At 39.2% G+C, this 20,112-nt stretch overlaps 1 protein-coding gene across 2 annotated transcripts; it reads left to right on the plus strand.

The window, feature by feature from the left end:
• Positions 1-11,096: 11,096 nt before the first annotated feature.
• LOC148878688 (uncharacterized) lies at positions 11,097-19,277 on the plus strand. Of its 2 annotated transcripts, none has more exons than XM_088958656.1 (8): positions 11,097-11,601; positions 12,232-12,851; positions 12,948-13,020; positions 13,146-13,226; positions 13,302-13,365; positions 17,421-17,508; positions 17,637-17,721; positions 18,975-19,277. In XM_088958656.1, the coding sequence occupies exons 1-8, from the start codon at positions 11,494-11,496 to the stop codon at positions 19,023-19,025; spliced, it is 1,170 nt and encodes a 389-aa protein (XP_088814782.1). In that variant the 5' UTR covers positions 11,097-11,493; the 3' UTR covers positions 19,026-19,277. The 2 variants fall into 2 exon arrangements, 1 of the variants encoding a protein (XP_088814782.1); XR_016103420.1 differs by having other exon boundaries at positions 11,209-11,601; positions 17,621-17,721.
• The last annotated feature ends 835 nt before the right edge of the window (positions 19,278-20,112 follow it).

Below are 20,112 nucleotides of genomic sequence, written 5' to 3' on the forward strand. Positions count from 1 at the left end.
ATGGGCATTGCTAGGGGCTTTCATCAATCTGAGCCCCACTCTTCTGACATGTGCGAGAAGAATCTTCCGCCCTAGTTGGAGTGTTCGGGAGGGCGATACTCTGATCACCCTGGGGGTCTACTGAGCCCTGGTGACCAGGTTGTTCCCACCAGGGGATAGGCAGTCCTAGACCCAGGTGAACATCCAAGGTGTTCGAGACACCCTATTGGATCGACTGACCAAGGCGAGGCTTCTATTCCTTATACTTAGTCAAATTTTCTCTTTTACTTTGCTTCATTCTAACGATCACTTGTTCCTTGTAGACGTCTTCCATCACCGTTGGCTTATACAATAAGGTGGAGGTCCTCCTTCAACAGCTGAGGACCTTACAATAGGAGATTGACAAGCTAAAGCGATAGTTGATCGAGGCACAAAGTGGCCAAGAGGTGTCTATTGTAGCGGTGCATGAGGAGCGCGACCGTAGGAAGGAAATGGAAGTCGAGGTCTCAGCCAAGAGGGAGCAAGTGCAGGGTCTCCAGACCTCCGCTAAGGCGGTCGCGGTGTGGAAGACTACTGAGGCCTACAAAGAGGAGATGGGCAAGTTCAGTGTCACTTCCTACTTGGAGGGCATCGAAGACACGAAGGCCCAAGTGCTGGAGATCCAACCTAACTTCGACATCAGCCTGCTGGGGTCTCCGGCCTGGGATGATCTGGTGGCAAAGGCATCGAAGCTGGCCAAGGTGACGCAACCAACTGAGGGCTAAGTTGGCGACGTGAAGCCTACACATCCTAAAGCAACCAATGGGCGTGTGGACATCGAGGCCTGAAGATGCTCTGTTGAGGACAAGGTCTTCTCCAAGGAACTTCTTCCTTTTTTGTTCATTCTCCCTGTACAACTCCAAATTTTCCTTTTGTTTTTTTGCTTATGTTCATTTTTTGTAAGGGGCTCGGCCTCCCCAACCGAGACTGACTTTTTGTAAAGCTCGTATAGTGATATACAGTGCAAATGAAAAATGGAGTTTTTGGTTTATCTTGTGCCTTCTTTTTTTTTCTTTCTTTCTTCCTTGTTTTTTCTTTCTTGTTATGCCAAGGGCCGTTGTACCCCCTTTGAAAGGTCACAAGTAATAGAAAAACTTGCCATCTCTTACCTAGTCACTCGCTTAGGAACTTAAGTTAAGACCTTCTTCGAAGTGGCGCTCTCTCACCCGAGAGTTGTAATATCTGGCAACCCTTTGCTGATAGGTTGCCACCCTGACCTGAGCCTACTCTAGGATGCATTCCAACAAGTCCAAATTGTTTCTAAGTTCTTCATCATTTTTAGTCTCATTGTATGCCTTGGTTCGAAGTGTCTGCTGACTGATCTTTGCTGGGATGGCGGCCTCAGTCTCATATGTCAAGTTGAATGAGGTCTTACTCGTGGCGGTCCAAGGTGTTATCCCATAGGCCCAAAGGATGTTGTACAGTTGATCAGTCCAATGACCCTTAGCTCTATCCAACCTCGACCATGTCGGTTGTTTGGGGGTAGCCGACCAAGGTGTACTACTGATTTATTCTGAGGCTCGCACACCATTCTCTGAACCTCATGTCATCGAATTGTTTGTCGTTGTTAGTGACAAACATGTGGGGGATGTCAAAGCGAAAAATAACGTTTTTCCAAAAGAAATTCTAGATCATTTTGGTTGTAATGGTTGCCAAGGGCTCAACCTCAACCCACTTGGTGAAGTAGTATACTATGACGACCAAGTATTTCCTGTTCCTAGTGGCTTGAAGGAAGGGTCTGAGGAAGTCCATTCCCCACTTAGCAAAGGGCCTCAGATTGATGAGGGCTAAGAGGGTTGTGGCTGGTCGATGGGAGATGTTGGAATGTCTTTAGCATCAGTCACACTTCTGCACTAGCTCTACGGTGTCCTTTTGTATGGTCAGCCAAAAATACCCTTGCCTTATTGTTTTTTTGTGTTAACGCTCTACCTCAGAGGTGGTTGCCATAGAGGCCTTCATGGATCTTTAGGAGCAAATACTTGCCCTCCTCTCGACGGAGGCATCGGGAGTAGGGCAAGGTGAAAGATCTCTTATACAATTTGCCTTCGAACATAGCATTGTGGGCTACTTGCTGTCAGACTCTCCTTGTTTCGTTCTTGTCTGAGGGGAGTTGCTCATGCTGTAGATAGGCTAGGATGGGGTCCATCCAACAAGACTCGGCTTGTACTGCACACACTTGCTTCTCTTCAATGCTGGGCCACGCGAGCTTCTCAACATGTACAGTGCAGACGAAGGCTGACCCGAGCTACTTGCTAGTTTAGATAGGGCATCAATTCTCATGTTCTCGACACATGGGACTTGCTGTAGGGCGAGGTGTTAGAAGTGGTTGGATAGTTCCCAGACTTTGGCCAAGTTCTTAGCTTAATTGGCCTCTCTGGTCTCGTACTCTCCATTTACTTGGGTCACTACCAACTGAGAGTATGTGTTTGGCTCCGAGGTCTTTGGTGAGTTGAAGTTTGTCGAGCAGGGTCTTATACTCAGCTTTGTTGTTGGAGATCGGGAAGCCAAGTCTCAATGCATATTCTACCCCGCTATCAACCAGGGTGAGAAGTATGAGGCTTGCTCCACTTTCCTTAGCATTAGAGGATCCATCCACAAGCAGTCTCCAAGTTGGCCGAGGACCCTTATCTTCTCTAGGAGCTTGGTCGAAGTCTTTGCTAAAGGTGCACTCCATTAAAAAATTTTCTAGGGCTTGTGCTTTGATGGTAGGCCTCAATTGGTAGCGTATGTCAAACTTAAACAATTCAATGGTCTACTTGGTCAACTGACCCGAGGTCTCTGGCTTAGAGAGTATAGACTTGAGGGATTGACATGTCAAAACTATGTTGTTGTGAGTCTAAAAGTAAGGCCTGAGTTTCTTCTTCGAGACTATCAATGCAAAGGCTAGCTTCTCCACCTCTGGGTATATGGTCTCGGTGTCACAGAGGACCTTGCTGACATAGTAGATCGGTCTCTACGCTCCTTCATCCTCTTGTACCAGAACAAAGCTTAGGGTCTCGTCCTCGGCTGAGAGATATAGGAGTAGGGTTTCTCCCTAGAGGGGCTGTGAGAGCAGAGGGGGCAAGGCGAGGTAGGACTTCAACTCATCAAAGGCCTTTTGGCACTCTTCGGTCCACCGGAAGTCTTTCAGCTTCTTGATGGCTTAGAAGAAAGGTATGCAGCAGCCGACCGTCTTCGACATGAATCGGTTAAAGGCAACTACTCATCTGTTCCCTTGAAAGTGGACTGGAAAGCTTGGCACGTTAGGGCATTGGAGTACCCGTAGAGAGCATAAGTGCTCGGAAGCTCTCTAAGTGGTCATTCGGGTTAGTGGTTCCATCACATGTATCCAAAGTGGGAGCCTTGAAATGAGGTGGGAGCGGCTCTGAGGTGATGGAGTTAGTAAAGGCATCCATCCCGGTGGACGAAGGGTTCTGATTGGTGGAGGCATCACCTTGGTCCTCCTTCACCAGTTGGATTTCATCTTGAATGGCATCGATCTATGCCTGTAAGTCGCCAAAATGTTGGTCGATGGGGGCCTGGGCCTCGTCTTGGTTCTCTCTGACACAGAACGAGTTAGCCCAGTTCCCAGAGTTCTCAGATGTTGGCACGTCTTGGGATTTTTGGGTTGGATGATCGTTGAGGAGGTTGTAGAGGTCCGATAATGGTGGGGGAGAGGCGTAGCATTGGCCCCCATCCCTTGGAGGAGGACTGTAGTGACCAGAATGCACGTTGTCATTCCAGTTGTTCTCTAAATGGTGGTAGCGTTTGTGGTCTTGGTGATTGTCATGGGATCCAGCTAGATCGTCTCCCCTTCGGATGGTGAGGCAGGATGTCTTTGACGGGGGCTTGCTCGTCCGTTGACTTCTACTATTGGACGTTGAGGGGTTGACCTCGCAAGGGCCGAGGGGGTGTTGGACTAGTGTCACGTGAGTGGAGCGCCCACTGTATTGCCCCTGGCTTCCGATGGGGCGGCCTCTTGTCAGGCACCCCACCTCGTCTAGCCTTTGAGTTATGTTGTCAAGTCGATCAGGGACCATTTTGAATTGGTCCATGGTGAACAGGTTCTGAGCGTTTTGATTATTATCTTGTTCGTCAACCATTTTTGGAAGCTTAGTTGTTTGAGTTCAATGTTCTCTTAGGGAAAGTCTTAAGAGTTCCCATTGACGGTGCCAATTGTTGTTGCCAAGGGCAACAAAGTAACTTTGGTTCTTTGGCTGAGGCCGATGTGTCCAACCTGAGAACAAGAGAGTATACGTTAGAGGCCTTGGGTGTTATCTTGAGGACGGAGACTCTGACAGTCAAGTTAGTCAAGCGCTTGAGAGAGGTTGGACCAGGTTTGAGACTAGGGCTCAAACGAGGTCACTCAAGAGCAAGTGGGCTAGAGAGCAAGTAGGAGCAAGATGGATGTACCTAGAGCTGGGCAACCTCTTTTATACTTGACCTTGTCATGGAGTGGTTGGAGGTTGTTGGGAGTGGACTACCAAGATCTCATCCGATCGATGCCACATGGCACAATCCTGGGCCCTGCCATATGCGCCTATATCAATTTTATTTTTTCTTCATTCACTAACCTAATATTTGGTTTGAAGAAAAAATGTTGGGAAGCCTATACAAGGTTTATATAGGTTCCCTATCTTTTCCTTCCAACCAAACATAACCATCAGAAAGTGAGACCCTAGAACCAACAAACTAAATTCAACTTAAACTAATGACTTTTAGGTTTTCAAAATGTGTTGTAAAAATGCAATTAAAAGGTTATAGGTTGGATTTTTACGTCGGAATCGAGTTTAACCCTAAAGGAATAAGGTGGGCTTGAAAATTCCATGTTATTGAATTAGGTCAGGGTGGGAACATTGGAGGGTCAAGCTAGGGTTCAAGCAGACTCATATTGAACCCGGGCCGATAGATATCCCTATTCCTTCCTCGTAATTCCAACAATCTCATTTTAATGGTAGGGCTGTTGTCCAAATTTGAATTTGATCTCTTGTACAAATTTGATTCATTTATAATTATATCAAATATTGTGATCCAACCCTATATTGATTCAATGCAATTTAAAATTACATGTTTATAAATTTATATTGTATGTACTACTAAAGATTTGAACATTGTATTTTACTATATTCGAATTTTGAAATACACCCTTCGTTTTTCAAATTCATTTTGTTAATGAATATATAACATTTTGATAATTTTAATTTAACGTATTTATACAGCTATACCATTCAATATCCCATGGCAATTGAAATTTAGAATTCAATTTGAATTTGGTATAAATCCGATGACAAGATCCAGTTCGTATCTATACTATATTACAAAGTTATTAGGTCCCACGTAAGCAGCCTTGTCCTTTTTCCCATATCTCCTTATCTCTTTTCTCCTTAAACCTTTCTCCTTTCTCCCTTACCCTTTTCCAACCCTATCTTTAATGCCACATCAACACCCTTATTTCCTCTATCTCTACCCCTTTTATGTTTTTTGTCAAAGAAAATTATAGGCCCCGTTTGGTATCAATTCTCCCATTTCTCATTCTTATAATTCATCCCGAAAAAGAATGAATTCTAAGAATAGCGAAGCATTTGGAAATACCTATTTCTTCTTTTTGTTTCTTCTTTCTCAGATTGTTTTGTTTCTTCTTTCTTAGAGTTGTCTTCTTCGGCAATGATAATTAGAGTGGTTTTCTTTAACACAATTCTCAATATTTTCTAAATACCACCGGCCATTGGCAACAGTCGTTAGAGTTTCACCAGCAATAATCATCAATGATTTTCTCCCATTTCTCATTCTTAGAGTTGTTTTCTCCAGCAATAATCGTCAAAGTGATTTTCTCTTGATGTTAGGGAGAACTCCATGTGCAATTGTCACACCGACAAGAAGCTTTCCCAGTTCTTTATCATTCCTTACCGCTAGAAGAACATGCTTTGAGATGATAATTTTTCTTGTTGTCTCATTCTGCGTTGCTAGATTGACAACAACAGCCACATGGAAAACAACTCTATGTGCAATTTTGTTTCTCTTGTTGTCTCATTCTGTGCTATCGGATCGTTCCTCACCACTAGAAGCTTTCCCATGTCTCTTCTCATTCTGTTTTTCTTTGTGTATACAAGGAGGAAAGAAAAAAGGCATGGTATTTAGTGAGGGGTAAATTGGTCTTCCCAGTCGTACAACGACACGTGGCTTTCGGATGGCACCTTAGCGACAAGTCAGTGAGCTAGCTCGGTAAAATTAGCTTGGAGCATCTCACCCAAGCTGACCTCTACCTCAGTGAGACCAAACTAGCTAACCCCGTAAGATTACGGTGAGCTATCCTAGGAGTCGGTCGAGCTGTAGGGACTTAAGGGGACCTGCTAAGGAGAGCTCGCTAACCACCCCCTACAGTTCCACCTCGGCAACGCCGAGCTGGCAGACCCATAAGATTACAATGACCTGTTGTAGGAGTCAACCAAGATGAGAGGACCTAAGGCGACCTGCGAGGAAGAGTTCACTAACTGTCCCCAACAGCTCGCTACCAAAGGTGTCGATAGCACAACCGTTAGAACGACTCACCGTGTCACATGCCTCAACTTTACTTAGATAGATCGTAACCCCCGCAAGGATCTCGCAACTGACACATTAACACGCCATAAAAAGAAGGAAATAACTCTTCCAAGAGCTCAGGCTCGTTTTCAAGGAGACCCTTAACACTAAGGCCTATATAAAGGCACCATTTTCCAGAGAGAAGGTATGCGTGATTACAAGCTCTCAAGCTCTCTCACTTTCTTAAATACTTTCAAAACACTCTTTGACTTAAGCATCGGAGTGCCCTCCCCGGGTAAAGACACCTGGGCACTCTAATTCTATCTCTCTTGTAGAACAAAATAACTCGAGCATCTCCTGTTCGACCCAGACAAGGGAACCATCCAAATCAGCTTTTGAGTCATCATCCAGTAGGGGAGCTACTAGATCGCGCATCATCAATATTCATGGACAACATCCAAATGGAATTAAAAGTTAAAATTTTGGCAAGGAAATAATAGTGACAAAAGAAAGCAAAATGGATAAAAAAGAATATAGTTCCAACATGATGTGAATATCAAACCCTTTTCAAGTACCCATAAATTCTTCCAACTCCCTCACATTAGAAATATGACAATCTACGCTTGTTTGAAGCAAATGCTTTGAATTGTAATGATGCTGTATGAAGAAAAGAGGAAGAAGAAAGGGGGTTACCAACTTTTCACCAAAGGAGATTATGATAAATAGTCAATTATACTTTTACCCCTATTTTCACATGTGACCGAGTCACACGTGTTCATAAATTTAAAGTTACATAGCGAGAAATTCAATAATTGAGAATCACGATTCTTAGAAGTGAAAATTTTTCACTTCCGAGAATTGGCCTTTTATATGAGATTTTTCATCTAGAATTGGAGTGATTCTCAAACTCGGACACATCCAAACACAATTCCATTCCATAGAAATGCGAGAATAGCCAGAATCATTCCTAAGGATTGATGCCAAATGAGTCCTTATATTCTTTCCTAATTTTATTCTTTATTTGCCTAAAGGTCATCCTAAAATATCACCCACGTCTCTCCCTCTCTATCTCTTCTTTATTATATGATATCTGTGATCTCTCTCACCCTTGCCCTCCACATCCCTACGCTCTCTCCCCCATTTATTTCTTCTTTTTCTTTCATCTATTTAACATTTGTTTTTTAATTATTAAAAAAAGGGTAAATTGATAAAACCTCCCCTAAAGTTGTTGGTTGTTGCTAAAACCTTGGCTGAAGTTTGGTGATTGCAATAACCTCCCTGGCCTGAAGTTTTTGACATAGTTGCAAGTAGGGCCCCTTTGTTATAATCTTCTAAAAAGAGGCATGAAAATGTCCTAGTAGTCATTAAAGCTTAATGACCCAAGTTGTCCACGTCAACCTAAATGCATGTTTAATGACTAGACTGCCACTGAATGGTTTACCTAAAAATAAAGAGGGATGGAACGGAGTGAAGGTAAGCAACTCAAAGATGAGTTCACCTCTAAAAGCTGCTCAAATATTGAAAATGCTGAAGAATCCCAATCTACAGATTCACAAAAGGAATTTGATGATTTTTCTTATAGATGGTACCCAATCCATGGTCTGGCCATCAACCACAACATTTGCATTGAACATATAAAAATAGTTGGAACGTGGTCCTGCCAAGAGAAAGAAAAAGTTAAACAGAGATAGGGACAGGGAGATGAAAACTGAAAAGAGAAGAGAAGCGGAAACAAGCCAATACAGTAGGGAAGGTCTAGCTCGTCGATTACTTCCTTAATGTTGTCATCGATGAACCAACGCTCCACACCAAACCAGGCATGATAATCAATCCACTCCTGAAGCGACGAGGCTTGGGTCCATAGTCTTATGGTATGGGAATACGACTCGATCCTCTATTCTAAAGGAAGGCCATCCCAGGGTTGAATTTTGAATTGAATTGCTAGCAGACAAGGAGAGACGATAGATGGGAGGAGATATGAATAGGGTAGAAGGCGGCAAAGTGAAGGGAGAAAGATCAAATGCCACAAGCAAATATTACCCTACACTCTCAATGCAAAACTAGACAAGGAGAGAGACGATAGATGGGAGGAGATAAGAATAGGACGGAAGGCGGCAGAGCGAAGGGAGAAAGATCAAATGCCACAAGCAAATATTACCATACACTCTCAATGCAAAACTAGAGAAAGCTATATTTTGGATAGATAGAGAGAAATAATAAGTCATCAAGTTACATAGGGAGAGGAGGTGACGTATCATGTACCAGCTGAGGAAGACGAAGGCAACGGGCAAGACGAGTGCCTAAAACCCGACACTGGTTTTAAGGTTGTGGAAAGCGGCAAAATGAGCATTTCCATTGCGAGATTCGGTAATGGGAAGCCATGTGTCCTGCAAGTTCAGCTTGGTGAGGTGGCCCACCTCCTCCAGGTACCCTTTCAATGCAGACAAGGAGAAAGATGATAGATGGGAGGAGATAAGATAGGGCGGAAGGCGGCAGAGCGAAGGGAGAAGCCATCGAAGAGGAAGAAAGCAAAGCAGGAGATAATGAAGGGTAAAATATTAAATTAACGATGCCCATTAGTCAGGTCACCGTTGTCTCGCTGACATGGTGAGTTTTGAACGTTTTGAAAAATTATGGTGAGTTTAAGAGAATTCATAAAAAGTGATGGTGGTTGGGTTTTGGATAATTATCCTTTTTTTTTTTATTTTTTATAATATTTATATTATTTTTTGTATAAACCAACCTTAATATTAATTCCATGGGTGTTTTGCATATTTTGTGCCTCCTTTTAGAATACTAAGAGACATGTACATGCATTTATATCTCTAAGATAAAACTATTTATAATTTATGGACATCTTCTAGTTTCTAAACAATTATAAGTGAGTAGTTTCTAAAATGAGAGTAAAAGACATATATGCCCTTTTTATGCCCCATTGTATGTTTAGACAAAGGGGATAGAAAACGTCGAATGAAAAATCCAGAAAGAAAGGGGCATTGCTCTTTTATTGATAGTATAGATTCTACTAGAAGGGGTTTACTTGCAATTATATTAGAAAGCGTAGGGGAGGTGAATGTAATTACCAAAGTTTAGGGGAGATTTCAGCAATAGTGAAAAACTTCGAGGGAGGTTTCAGCAATTTACCCTTAAAAACATTCATTAGAATTTTTGTAATGGGGTTCTCATGGTTGTCTACATCTCCTCTCCCTAAACTTCTCAAAATTCCTAATTTATTGCTCTTAAACTCTCATTTTCGCACTCTTATTCTCTCTCCTCCTTTTATACTTAACTTTTCAAAATTACTTAATAAACGTCTCTCCTAATTCTTAAAACCTTTCCTCATTTCTAAACTATTGCTAATAACTAAGTTCTTTGTTACTCTTAACTAATCTTCACTTCCCTACTTCTAATTAAGACATTATATATGGTTGACCGCTTTTGCCTCTAGGTCAGGGGTTACGACCATCTAGGTTGAACGGGTTAGACCATTCTATGTGTGTGTATATGTGTGTAAATACATATTTTATCAATAAATAGTATATAATTTTTTACATATAATATATGTATTATTTTATATTTAACTTATATTTTTTTAATTCAATTATTAATTTTTTATTTGTAAAAAACATTAAAAATTGCGATTCAAGACCAAAAAAGGGTTTTTTTTTTTCGTGAAAATAGCGAGGCAAGTTGTCCATATCACCTTGGAACACATAGGTCTTGAAAGGTTACCTAAAATAAAAAAAAGATCACCTAATTGAACATTGTAGTGCAAAGTTATGTCCTCCGAAACTTGGTGACTAGGTCGAATGGGTCAACGGTTGAAGCATTTGGGTCAAATGATTTTTGACTGAAGGAAGGATTTTAATAGAACCAACCTGGAATGAAGGTCGAGTTTTAATAGAACCAAACCTGGAATGAAGGTCGGGTGACGGTTTGAAAGGTTCAACCAATTGAGTCAACTGTGGGTTGAAAACACTCGTATCAGTTTTGGTTGGTTCAAAATATTTAAACTTAAAATTTAAATTTAAACAAAAATATACAATGATATTATCTAAAAGAAAATTAAAAAAAATTAAATTTATAAGATAAAATATTTTAGACTAAGAAATATGAGAATTTTTTCACTTGTGATTCAATTTTAGTCGGTTTACAAATGGCCAAAGCAAAACTAACTTGACATGGTCGAGTTAAAAAGTTATTGAATAAAAGCTAACCAACTTGGGTCAAGTTAGTTTGTTATTTTTATATTATAATAAATTTATTAAAAATAATAAATAATTGATCAATTTCATAAATTTAATAAACAAACCTAATTGAAATTAATTATTGTTATTTTTATATTATAATAAATTTATTAAAAATAATAAATAATTATTAATTATTTAAAAATTCGAAATATAAAACAATTGTCTCTATTTTCATTATTTAACTTTGGCTTAACAACATTCTTGCATCTCACGGTCCCCGCTCGAATATAAATGAATCTAACTTTGGATATACCTGTATCCGACCCTATTTTAGCCCTATCCAATCGGGTTATGATTTCTTGAAAAAAGATTTTTTTCCAGCATATACTTGTCACGTGTCAAATAAGAGGATGGTGAAAATCATAGACGGACTCAGACAAGAAACAGGAAAGTAGAGTGCAATAAAGGAAACTCCTTTCCTCTTTATGTTTTTACTTTTTACGAGAAAAAGAGGAAAAGAAAAACCAGGAGCCAAACACATACCTTTCTTCTTGGCTCGCCTTTTTGCGTTGTTTGTTCGTTGCGATTCGTCTCGTCGTTCATCTCCTCCACCGACGCTCCGCCGCTCCTCTTTTTCCCCTGACAGAAAAGATTTACCAAATTAAACTTAATTAAATAAAAAATTACAATAAAGGAATTAATAATTACCACTCTAAAGAGATTCTCTGGTTTCATAGAATCTCTACAATATAGTTAGAGCTAGGGTTTGCTCTCTGAGAGTTTCGCCATGTCATGGAAAGAAAAGGTTGCGGACAAGCTCTCTCGTCTTCTTTCTGACTCCCCTTCTCCCTCCAATTCCCCTAGGGGGTCTCCCGTTGTTCAACCCGAACCTCAGGTAACTAGATGACATTGAATCTGCAATGCTACTTCTCACATTCTCGATTCGATCCGGATGCATTTGCTCTTCTATCGGTGCTCGATCTTTGTTCGGTTGAACTTCTTTATCTTGTTGATTATTAAGCACAAGTTTGAACATTTACGTGCTTGCTGGTCTGATCTACCTTTTCGGATCTCTGTTTCCTTTTTTTTTTCTTGTCCTGTCATTTCTTCGTAATTTTTTTGTAGCAATGCAGATCATTTTCTCGTTATTAATAGATTCTTGTGTGTTTTTTGAAACGATTTGTATGAAAATGAATTCTTGGTTATTGCTTATGGGTAGTATTTTAAAATTCTGGGAAACTATGAGTTGTTTTCCGCGATCTTCAATACCCCTAGATGAAGATGATGCATTTCTATCCATTGTTGGACTTGTTAACCTATTTGCCTTTTCTAGCTGATAAGATAAATCTTCTGTAGAACGCCTTGCTCAGTGGTTAGGTGTCATTATGTTACCACCTCTGTTCATTGCCCTTCTTTGGTCCTAGGTCACCCGTAATCGTCTACCCTTTTGTGATCTCTGTTTGAGACTTGTCATAAATGTTCTTTTCTGTAAGTTCATTGTAACGTGGAGTTTCTGATTGTGTAGGTCAAGCCATTTCATACAGAGGATGCTTCTGATTCACCTACGTATATATCTTCATTTTTTAAGTCGCTTCTTCCCTCGGCAAGCTTCGATGCCACCAAATCCAACCTGCGTCTGAAAGAGATTAAACCAGTACGATCACTTCCAAGTAGATGGAAAATGCAGAGTTTTTCCTGGAATGATGCACCTCTGGATTGCCAAGAAGAGTTTATCGGTGTATCCGAGAGAAAGGGAATGCCTGTAGTATGTGAAGAAGACGAAGATTATGCCTCAGAAGGGGACGTTAATGGTTTCCATAAAAATGAACAAGCAACTAGCGTACATGTTCCAGTGATTCCTGTTCCCAATCTTATGGATGCACCTCTGGATTGCCAAGGAGAGTCTAAATTTGTATCCGAGAGCAAGGAAATCCCGAAAGTGTGTGAAGAAGATGAAAACCATGCCTCAGGACGGGACATTATTGGTTTCCATAAAAATGAAGAAGCAACTAGCGCACATGTTCCAGTGAATCCTGTTCCCAAACTTATGGACAAGTCTTCATTTATATCTGCTGAACTTTTTGAGTTTTTTGAGGCGTCTCTTCCTAATATAGTTAAGGGATGCCAATGGGCTTTGCTGTATAGGTAAGTGTGATAAAAAGATAATTGATTTTAAGTATATAGGACCTATATTTTCCTTCTTTGATTCTTAATTCTGTATTTCTTTCAAATGAAGGGCAGTATGACAAAACACGGATTATCACTTCGCACACTTATCCGTAAAAGTGCTGATCTTCCTGGTCCTTGTCTGCTGGTAGGTTCATATTTATTCTAAATTTACAATAGAGGTATACCATAATACATTGGGCTCTCTCAAGTCTCATCTGGTTTCTTGCTTTGTTGGAATTGATGGATGTTGAGTAATGTTTTCTTGTCTAGATTGTTGGAGATATGCAAGGTGCTGTTTTTGGTGGACTGCTAGAGTGCCCCTTGAAACCAACTACAACAAAAAAATATCAGGTCATATTAATTTTCTCTTTTTCAAGTGGGCGAATTATATTTTCATGTGCAGCATCTGAACTTCCTTTTTTGTAGGGAACAAACCAAACATTTGTATTTACTACTATATATGGGCAACCAAGGCTTTTTAGGGCAACTGGTAAGCATTTCATCAACATTTTCTTTATCAAGTTGGTCTGTCATAAGGAAGTTAGCAAACAATTAAAATTATGTTTATTTGCTTGCTTGAGAAAAGGACACTTTCAGCATACACATCTGTTTACTTTTTGACTACATTATGGAACTAATTTATCAAAATTATCTCACAATATAAAAACGTCTTCTGTTGAGAAACTCAGCTTGGTTAGCCACTTACATTGTTAAGACTAGAAACATCCTTTTTGAAGTAGGTTGTGATGTATTTAGTATTTACTTGGTGACTATATTACCCTGATACTGTAAGCACATGACTGGGCAAGGATCCCTTGTCCAAGTAAATGGAACTAGATTTAACAATGACAAATCATGAAATTCATAAGATTGAAACTTTCCAAAAGTAGGCAAAATGCCTAAATGTGGGGATAAATTCAAAGAGAAGTGTGAAATATAGTAGAACAAAAATCAGAGTGATGGGGTTTATTAGCTTGGTTCCTAGTTGGAATTCATGGATAATTGAAATCATTAAGGGGACCTAAGGTGCATCGGTTCACCAAAAGGAAAGAAAATAGGACAAAGAAAAAGGAGAGATCTATGAAATGCAATAAATGCCATGATGTAACATATGATAGAATCACAGAAATCATGACAACAACTTGAAACTTTGGAAACCAATGTATTTTTTTTTTGTGAAAATCAATAAAAATTTTAGGCAGAATTTTACCCTTGGATATTGATATTTTTCATATTTCTTTGGGGGATCTTAGTATAATTTCCCTTGAACAACAAAAATGTTAATGTCCTTAAAGGACTTCCGTAGTTTTTGAAAGCATGAGCCATGAAGGGAAAAATTATTTTGAAAAATTAGGTTTTAAACTTAGTCGTGCTCCTTCCAAGCCCTTTTCCTTCTTTTAGGGGTCCATTTTGCAAAACATCCCTTGATCCCTGATGAGTTACTTTGGAAGGGAGACTCAAACAAAAATAAAATAGAGAAAGAAAAATAGGGTCAGGGGGTAGAGGAAATAATTAAAAATCAGAAACTCTCAGTAACAACAACCATTTGTTGATGGAATTTTGGTTACTTCCACAATATTTTGGAAATTTGAATATTGAATAGGGAGAAGGGGTTGTGTCTCAGTAAGTCACTAGAAGTGTGAGTTAAATGGATATTTTTTTTTGGGGGGGGGGTGGTTTCTGATATTTATGACTGTCGAATTCTTTTTAAGGACATTTATTACAAGATCTGTTGACGACTTTTTGGGTGGGTGGTGTCTGTGGGGTTAAGAAAAAGAGGCGAAGTGGTATGAGTTGACACCACTAGCATTTATTTATTTATTTATTTTTTGGGATTTTATGTGTGTGGGGGGGGGGGGGGGAAGAAATGCTTGGATTTTCAAGGATAAAAGTAGTTTGGGAGATGTTAGTGGAAAGGATCAAGGGTATGGTGTGTTCATGGATGTTGGTACATAAGAGATTCAAGAGCTTCAGATTATAATTGGTTTTTTGATGTTCGAAACCTGTTTGATAAGAGGTATTGATGTAAGCTTATTTGTATATTTTCATTGTATGGTACTTTAGTGTACACATTATTTTCAGCCTGGCCCGGAAATTCTAGGCTTGGGCCTAGGTTTCATATTCAGGCCTGGGCTGGCTAATACATAATTTTATATATGTTTTTATTTTACTTTTTTTCCTTTTGCTTCATGGGGCTACACAACCGGGGGGGGTCCCTTTACCCCCCAAACTCTGGTGGCAGCGGGATTTGATCCCAGGTCTCTACTCCAACGAGTCAGAGATCCTACCAACTGAGTCACCATCAGTTATTTATACATATATGTGTACATGTTACTTTATGTTATGTTTTATATTTTTTATTTAAATATTATAGTATGACACCTATAATATGTATTTTATATAATATTTTATATTATATGTATAAAATAAGGTCTGTATGCATTATATGGAATATAATATAAAATGTTATATACATTTAAATATTTTATACATAAATGTAAGTTATAGGCCCAGAACCTGGGCCAGGCCCGGGCCTAGGCTATAACTCTGATCACAGGTGCAAAGCCCAGCCTGGCCCATGATCACCCCTAGTGTACAGGGGTTTCTAATTTAAAATTTTGAAGCACATACGGTTTAAATACAATACAGTACTTTTTCAAAAAAGTCTATATTTTCAAGATTCTCTATTGCTTTTTTTCCCATTTATTGTTCAGATTTTGTTTCTCTCATTTCTTTTCTTTTATATCATAAAAAAAGAGATCTTTCAAATATTGTATGTTACTGTTGGTTGTTATAACTTAGAAGTTTGGAATAACATAATGTGGCTACTGTAACGTAGGATTAAATGCAGAAAGAGGTTCTCAATGTTTTAAAATGCAGAGGTGTGATGCAAGGCGTTCCAGGACCTAGAGGCATGACGTAGTTCAGAATGTAAGGGGCGTACGCCTCCTTAAGAGGAGGGGGATGAGGAGGAAGGAGGAGGAAGGGGAGGAGGAAGAAGACGAAGGAGGATCTCATTTTCCTTTCCCCTTATCTTTTCTTCCCTTCCCTTTTCTTTTCTTTCTTTTTCTCTTCTTTTCTTCTCTTTCTTTTTTTTCCCTTCCCTTCCTTTTCCTTTCCTGTCCTTTCTTTATTTTTATTTTTTTTCTGTCTTTTTATGAGGTCTGCATGAGGCACGAGGCGTATGTCTCTAGCACGCCTCATGAAAAAAGCGTATAGGCGTATGCCTCAGAGGTGTCAATGCCTCTGGCATACACCTAAGGGAATTTTGGGGGCACCTCGCCTGGAGGCACTCCTCCAGGTGTATGCCTCCCACGTCTTTTAAAACACTGTAGGCTCTAAAGTGAGATTTATAGTGAAAATTCAGTTGGGTAGTTTGCTGGTTTTTGAAACAAAAAAATGAATGTATTTAGTTGGGGATTATGGAGGGTGTAGGGTTTTAGAAAGGGTTTAGGGTCTTTAGGGCAAACTAGTTAGGTTTAATTGAGGGTTTGGTCCAAAACTTAGAAATTTCAAACTTTCTCAAGGGAGAGAAATTGAAAAACTTCAGTAACTTGAGTTCTAGATCAATTTTTGACTGAAACTATGGTATTATTTGTATTGGAGTTATATGGAGGGTGGTTTAATTTGATTGAGGATCTGAATGGTCTAGATACAAGTTCCAAGGAAAGCAGCTAGGGTTTTAGAGAGAGTGGAGAAAAATCAAAAGAAAAAGTTGGAATTTCTGAAATTTCTCAGTTACCAGTAAATGTTAATTCCAATAGGATCTTAGATTGTTGCGGTCTGCAGTTGTTGTTAATGGCTTGAAAAATAGAGAAAAAAGAGAAAACCCAAGAGGTCACTCCATGGGGATCTGGAATCACTTTAGCATGTCAAAGGAATCACCCCATAAAATATGCATGCTAGAGACATCAATATTCATGCTTTTTGTTTGTTTATTTGTTCCAATGATAAGATAAAGGGTTTCACTAAGATGCCGGAAAAATTTCCAGCAGCATAGATTTTTCCTAGGATATAAGAACTATTTATAGGTAAGTGTAGGCTGGAATAATTATAAAAATGCCATTGGACCCCAAAAGTAAGAGAATAATATCTATAACTCTCTATCATTTATTAAAAAAAATATCTATAACTCCCCATCTACTGAACTTATGAGTACAGAACTTGAAAATCAACTAAATAATGACTAGACAAGTAGATAACTGACTCGTATTGACCGGACCCACTGCCAATAGATTAAAATTACAACAATATGTTTGGAGACCGAATCAGATTGTTGATTGGCTTTCTTCCTTTTAGAATTTGTCAAAGGTCTAGAATGATCCCCATCATGCTGTTACCTAGAGTGCAAAGCAATCTTGAAATGTTTCACATGTTCAGATGTAGGCTGAGTTGACTGACATAAAAAAAAGAGAAAAAACTTACATAAAGAACCGTTGGCCAGTTATAGCCTGTGCAACCACTTTCTTTGTGTCATAAATAAGTTAGCAAATGTTCTATTAATTTGTGTTGGATTAATGAGGTGTCAATAATTTGTTGGTGTAGGCGCAAATCGGTATTTCTACTTGTGTTCAGATGATTTATTGGCATTAGGTGGGGGTGGAAACTTTGCTTTATGCTTGGATGGAGATCTGTAAGCCTCGAACTTTAAAATCCGCATGCAATTTTTTGATTAAAGCAGCTTAAGATGAAATCTGTGGATTTTGGACTGTTGGATCTGGAAGATTCTTTTCAATTAATTTCAGAGTTTTCTTTCAAAAGGTTACGTGGAACAAGTGGACCCTGTGAAACTTTTGGTAACTTGTGTTTAGCACATAGTCCAGAATTCGAATTGAAGAATGTTGAGGTAATGCTTTGTTTATCTTTGTTTAATACCATTTAAGTCAACTAAGTTTTTGAGAATATTATAATTACAAACACAAATTGCCTAGAAAGTCCTATTGGCTGCCTTATTATATGGCCTTTTTAGCCTTTTTAGTTGTTACTTGATTCTTTTAAGTTTAGTTGAGTATTAATTTAAACCTTTTGTTTCTTCAAAGAGTTTCTTTGTAGTTATATGATGCTTAAAGCTTCAAAGTTGGATTATATGTACCAATAACTAATGCAGCATTAACGGCTCCATACAGATAATATGATTAGATTTTATTTTAAAATTCTCTCAAAAAAATATGATTAAACTTTATATTTGGTTCATAAATACAAAACTGCAGTACAGAGATTATGTTTTCTATAAGGTACTTGAGAAATATTTTGTCAACCCTTGAGAGAGGCTCTGGAGCTTGCACCCATAGGAGGTAGGCACCTGGAGCTATACCTGTTGGTTCCTTTTGTTTGAAGGTTATCATAATGAATGCCACTGGGTTTTGTTTACTTGTTTAAGGTTACTTGTCATTACCTTGGTTTAATAGTATAACAAGGGAGAGGTTGAGGAGGATATCACCATAGAATTAGAGCAGGATGAACATAATGGAGGGTGTCTGGAGTCTTGTGTAATAGGAAAATACCACCTAGGCCAAGGAAAATTTAATGAAGTGGTTGTGAGGCTAGCGATGTTGTATAGAGCTGAGTGTTAGGCAGTCAAGAAACATGTACTGAAAATGAATGTGGCAGAAATATGAATTTTGAGATGGATGAGTGGAAAAACCAAAACAAAGACAACGTTAGAAATGAAGTCATTCGAATGAACATGATAGTAGCTCCGATGGGTGATAAAGTGAGAGATGGAAGATTGGTCACATGCAGAGAAGAGCATCTACAACACTTACATGAAGAAGTGATCTGTTGCAAGTTGAAAGGTTAGAAGAGCTAGGGCAGACTGAAAAGGATATGAATTGTAGTAAGAAATGGTTTCAATGCTCATAATTTACTATTGGGTATGGCACCAAACAGAATGGAATGGTGAAACAGGATTCATGTAGCCCACCCATATAGTTGGAAGAAGGTTTAGATGATGATAATGGTGCTAAATACTTGAATTCACCTGCCATTGTAAATGAATTTTGTTGCAAAAGAACCACTTTGCATCTTTTATGAGTTATATTCCTCTTCGATTTAAAACTTATTTCTTGTGATTGATCCATCTGTTGCTCTTATCTGCAGTTGTGGGGATTCACACATTCATCACAATACCTTAATCTGCGTGGAGGCTGATGCGGAGGTTTGCGTATTTGTCAAGTTAGCTGGAGGCCTAATGTGCCTCCCCCATTTGTATTTTCCTCATATTTATCGTATCATTCTTTATTCTTTTCCTATACTTGTTTTCCCGTGTTGATATTTGCATCTTGGAAGAATTATGAAAGCCTCGTTCGTATACTTGTTAGAAGATGTAGGAATAAATCAGCAAATCATCAAATGGCATTGTATTTGTATCTTCACTTATTTACCATCATTCTCTTTGTATCATATTTGATCTGTCTGCTGCAAAGTGAATACTACTACTACGTGAAGTACCTTGAATAATCGGGCATGTAGATGTAGTACCTTGCTTTGGCATACGTGAAGTACTACTACTACTACCGGGAAATCAATGGATTCGGTATTTTGTTGTTGCTGTTGATATTAACACTTTATTGACCAAATGTGCAACTACTGTGTCTGCTACTTCGGAAAAGCAATGCCTCTTCCTGGGGAAATTCTTCACCGTGTGACGAACTGACAATCAAACCGCACGAGAACCAGTAAATATCTATGTAATAACAAAAACAGAAGTACACTAGGCCGCCTGCCTATCAGCGTATTTCCGCATTATTTCAGCCTCTTCCAATAACAAATTCCTTGGGAGTTTCATCATGCACTAAAGGGGACTACCTATATCCTTGCTGAGAGTGAAGAGTGGCAAATTCATCTCTTGCAAATACTCCAATGGCACACCTACCATCATCTCTCCTTGACCCATCGAAGTTAACCTTGATTATGGTGCATGTGGATCTCCCACCCCGCATTCCCGTTGGTATGATGTTAACCTTGACTCAACCTTCTTTCCGTGGTTTCCATTTGATGTGGCTTATAGATTATCCGGCTTACTATTGGAGCCTTATGACTTGTGACAAGCCTGGAGAAAATCTCTACTAAATGTTCTGGCATTCTCCTGATTGGGGCAGACTTATTTGCCTATTTTTTCACGGGAGTGCACTAGCTAATCCTTGAAAGGAAAAAGTCCTAGGAGGGCGTTTTTTTTTTTTTTTCGGATTTTGAGAGGGGGGAAAGTTGGTCAATGAAATTTTGGTTCTCATTGACT

This window comes from Nelumbo lutea, chromosome 1 (assembly GCF_056320005.1).
Source record: "Nelumbo lutea isolate HS-2025 chromosome 1, American lotus-T2T, whole genome shotgun sequence".
In the NCBI taxonomy this organism is placed as follows: Eukaryota; Viridiplantae; Streptophyta; class Magnoliopsida; order Proteales; family Nelumbonaceae; genus Nelumbo; species Nelumbo lutea.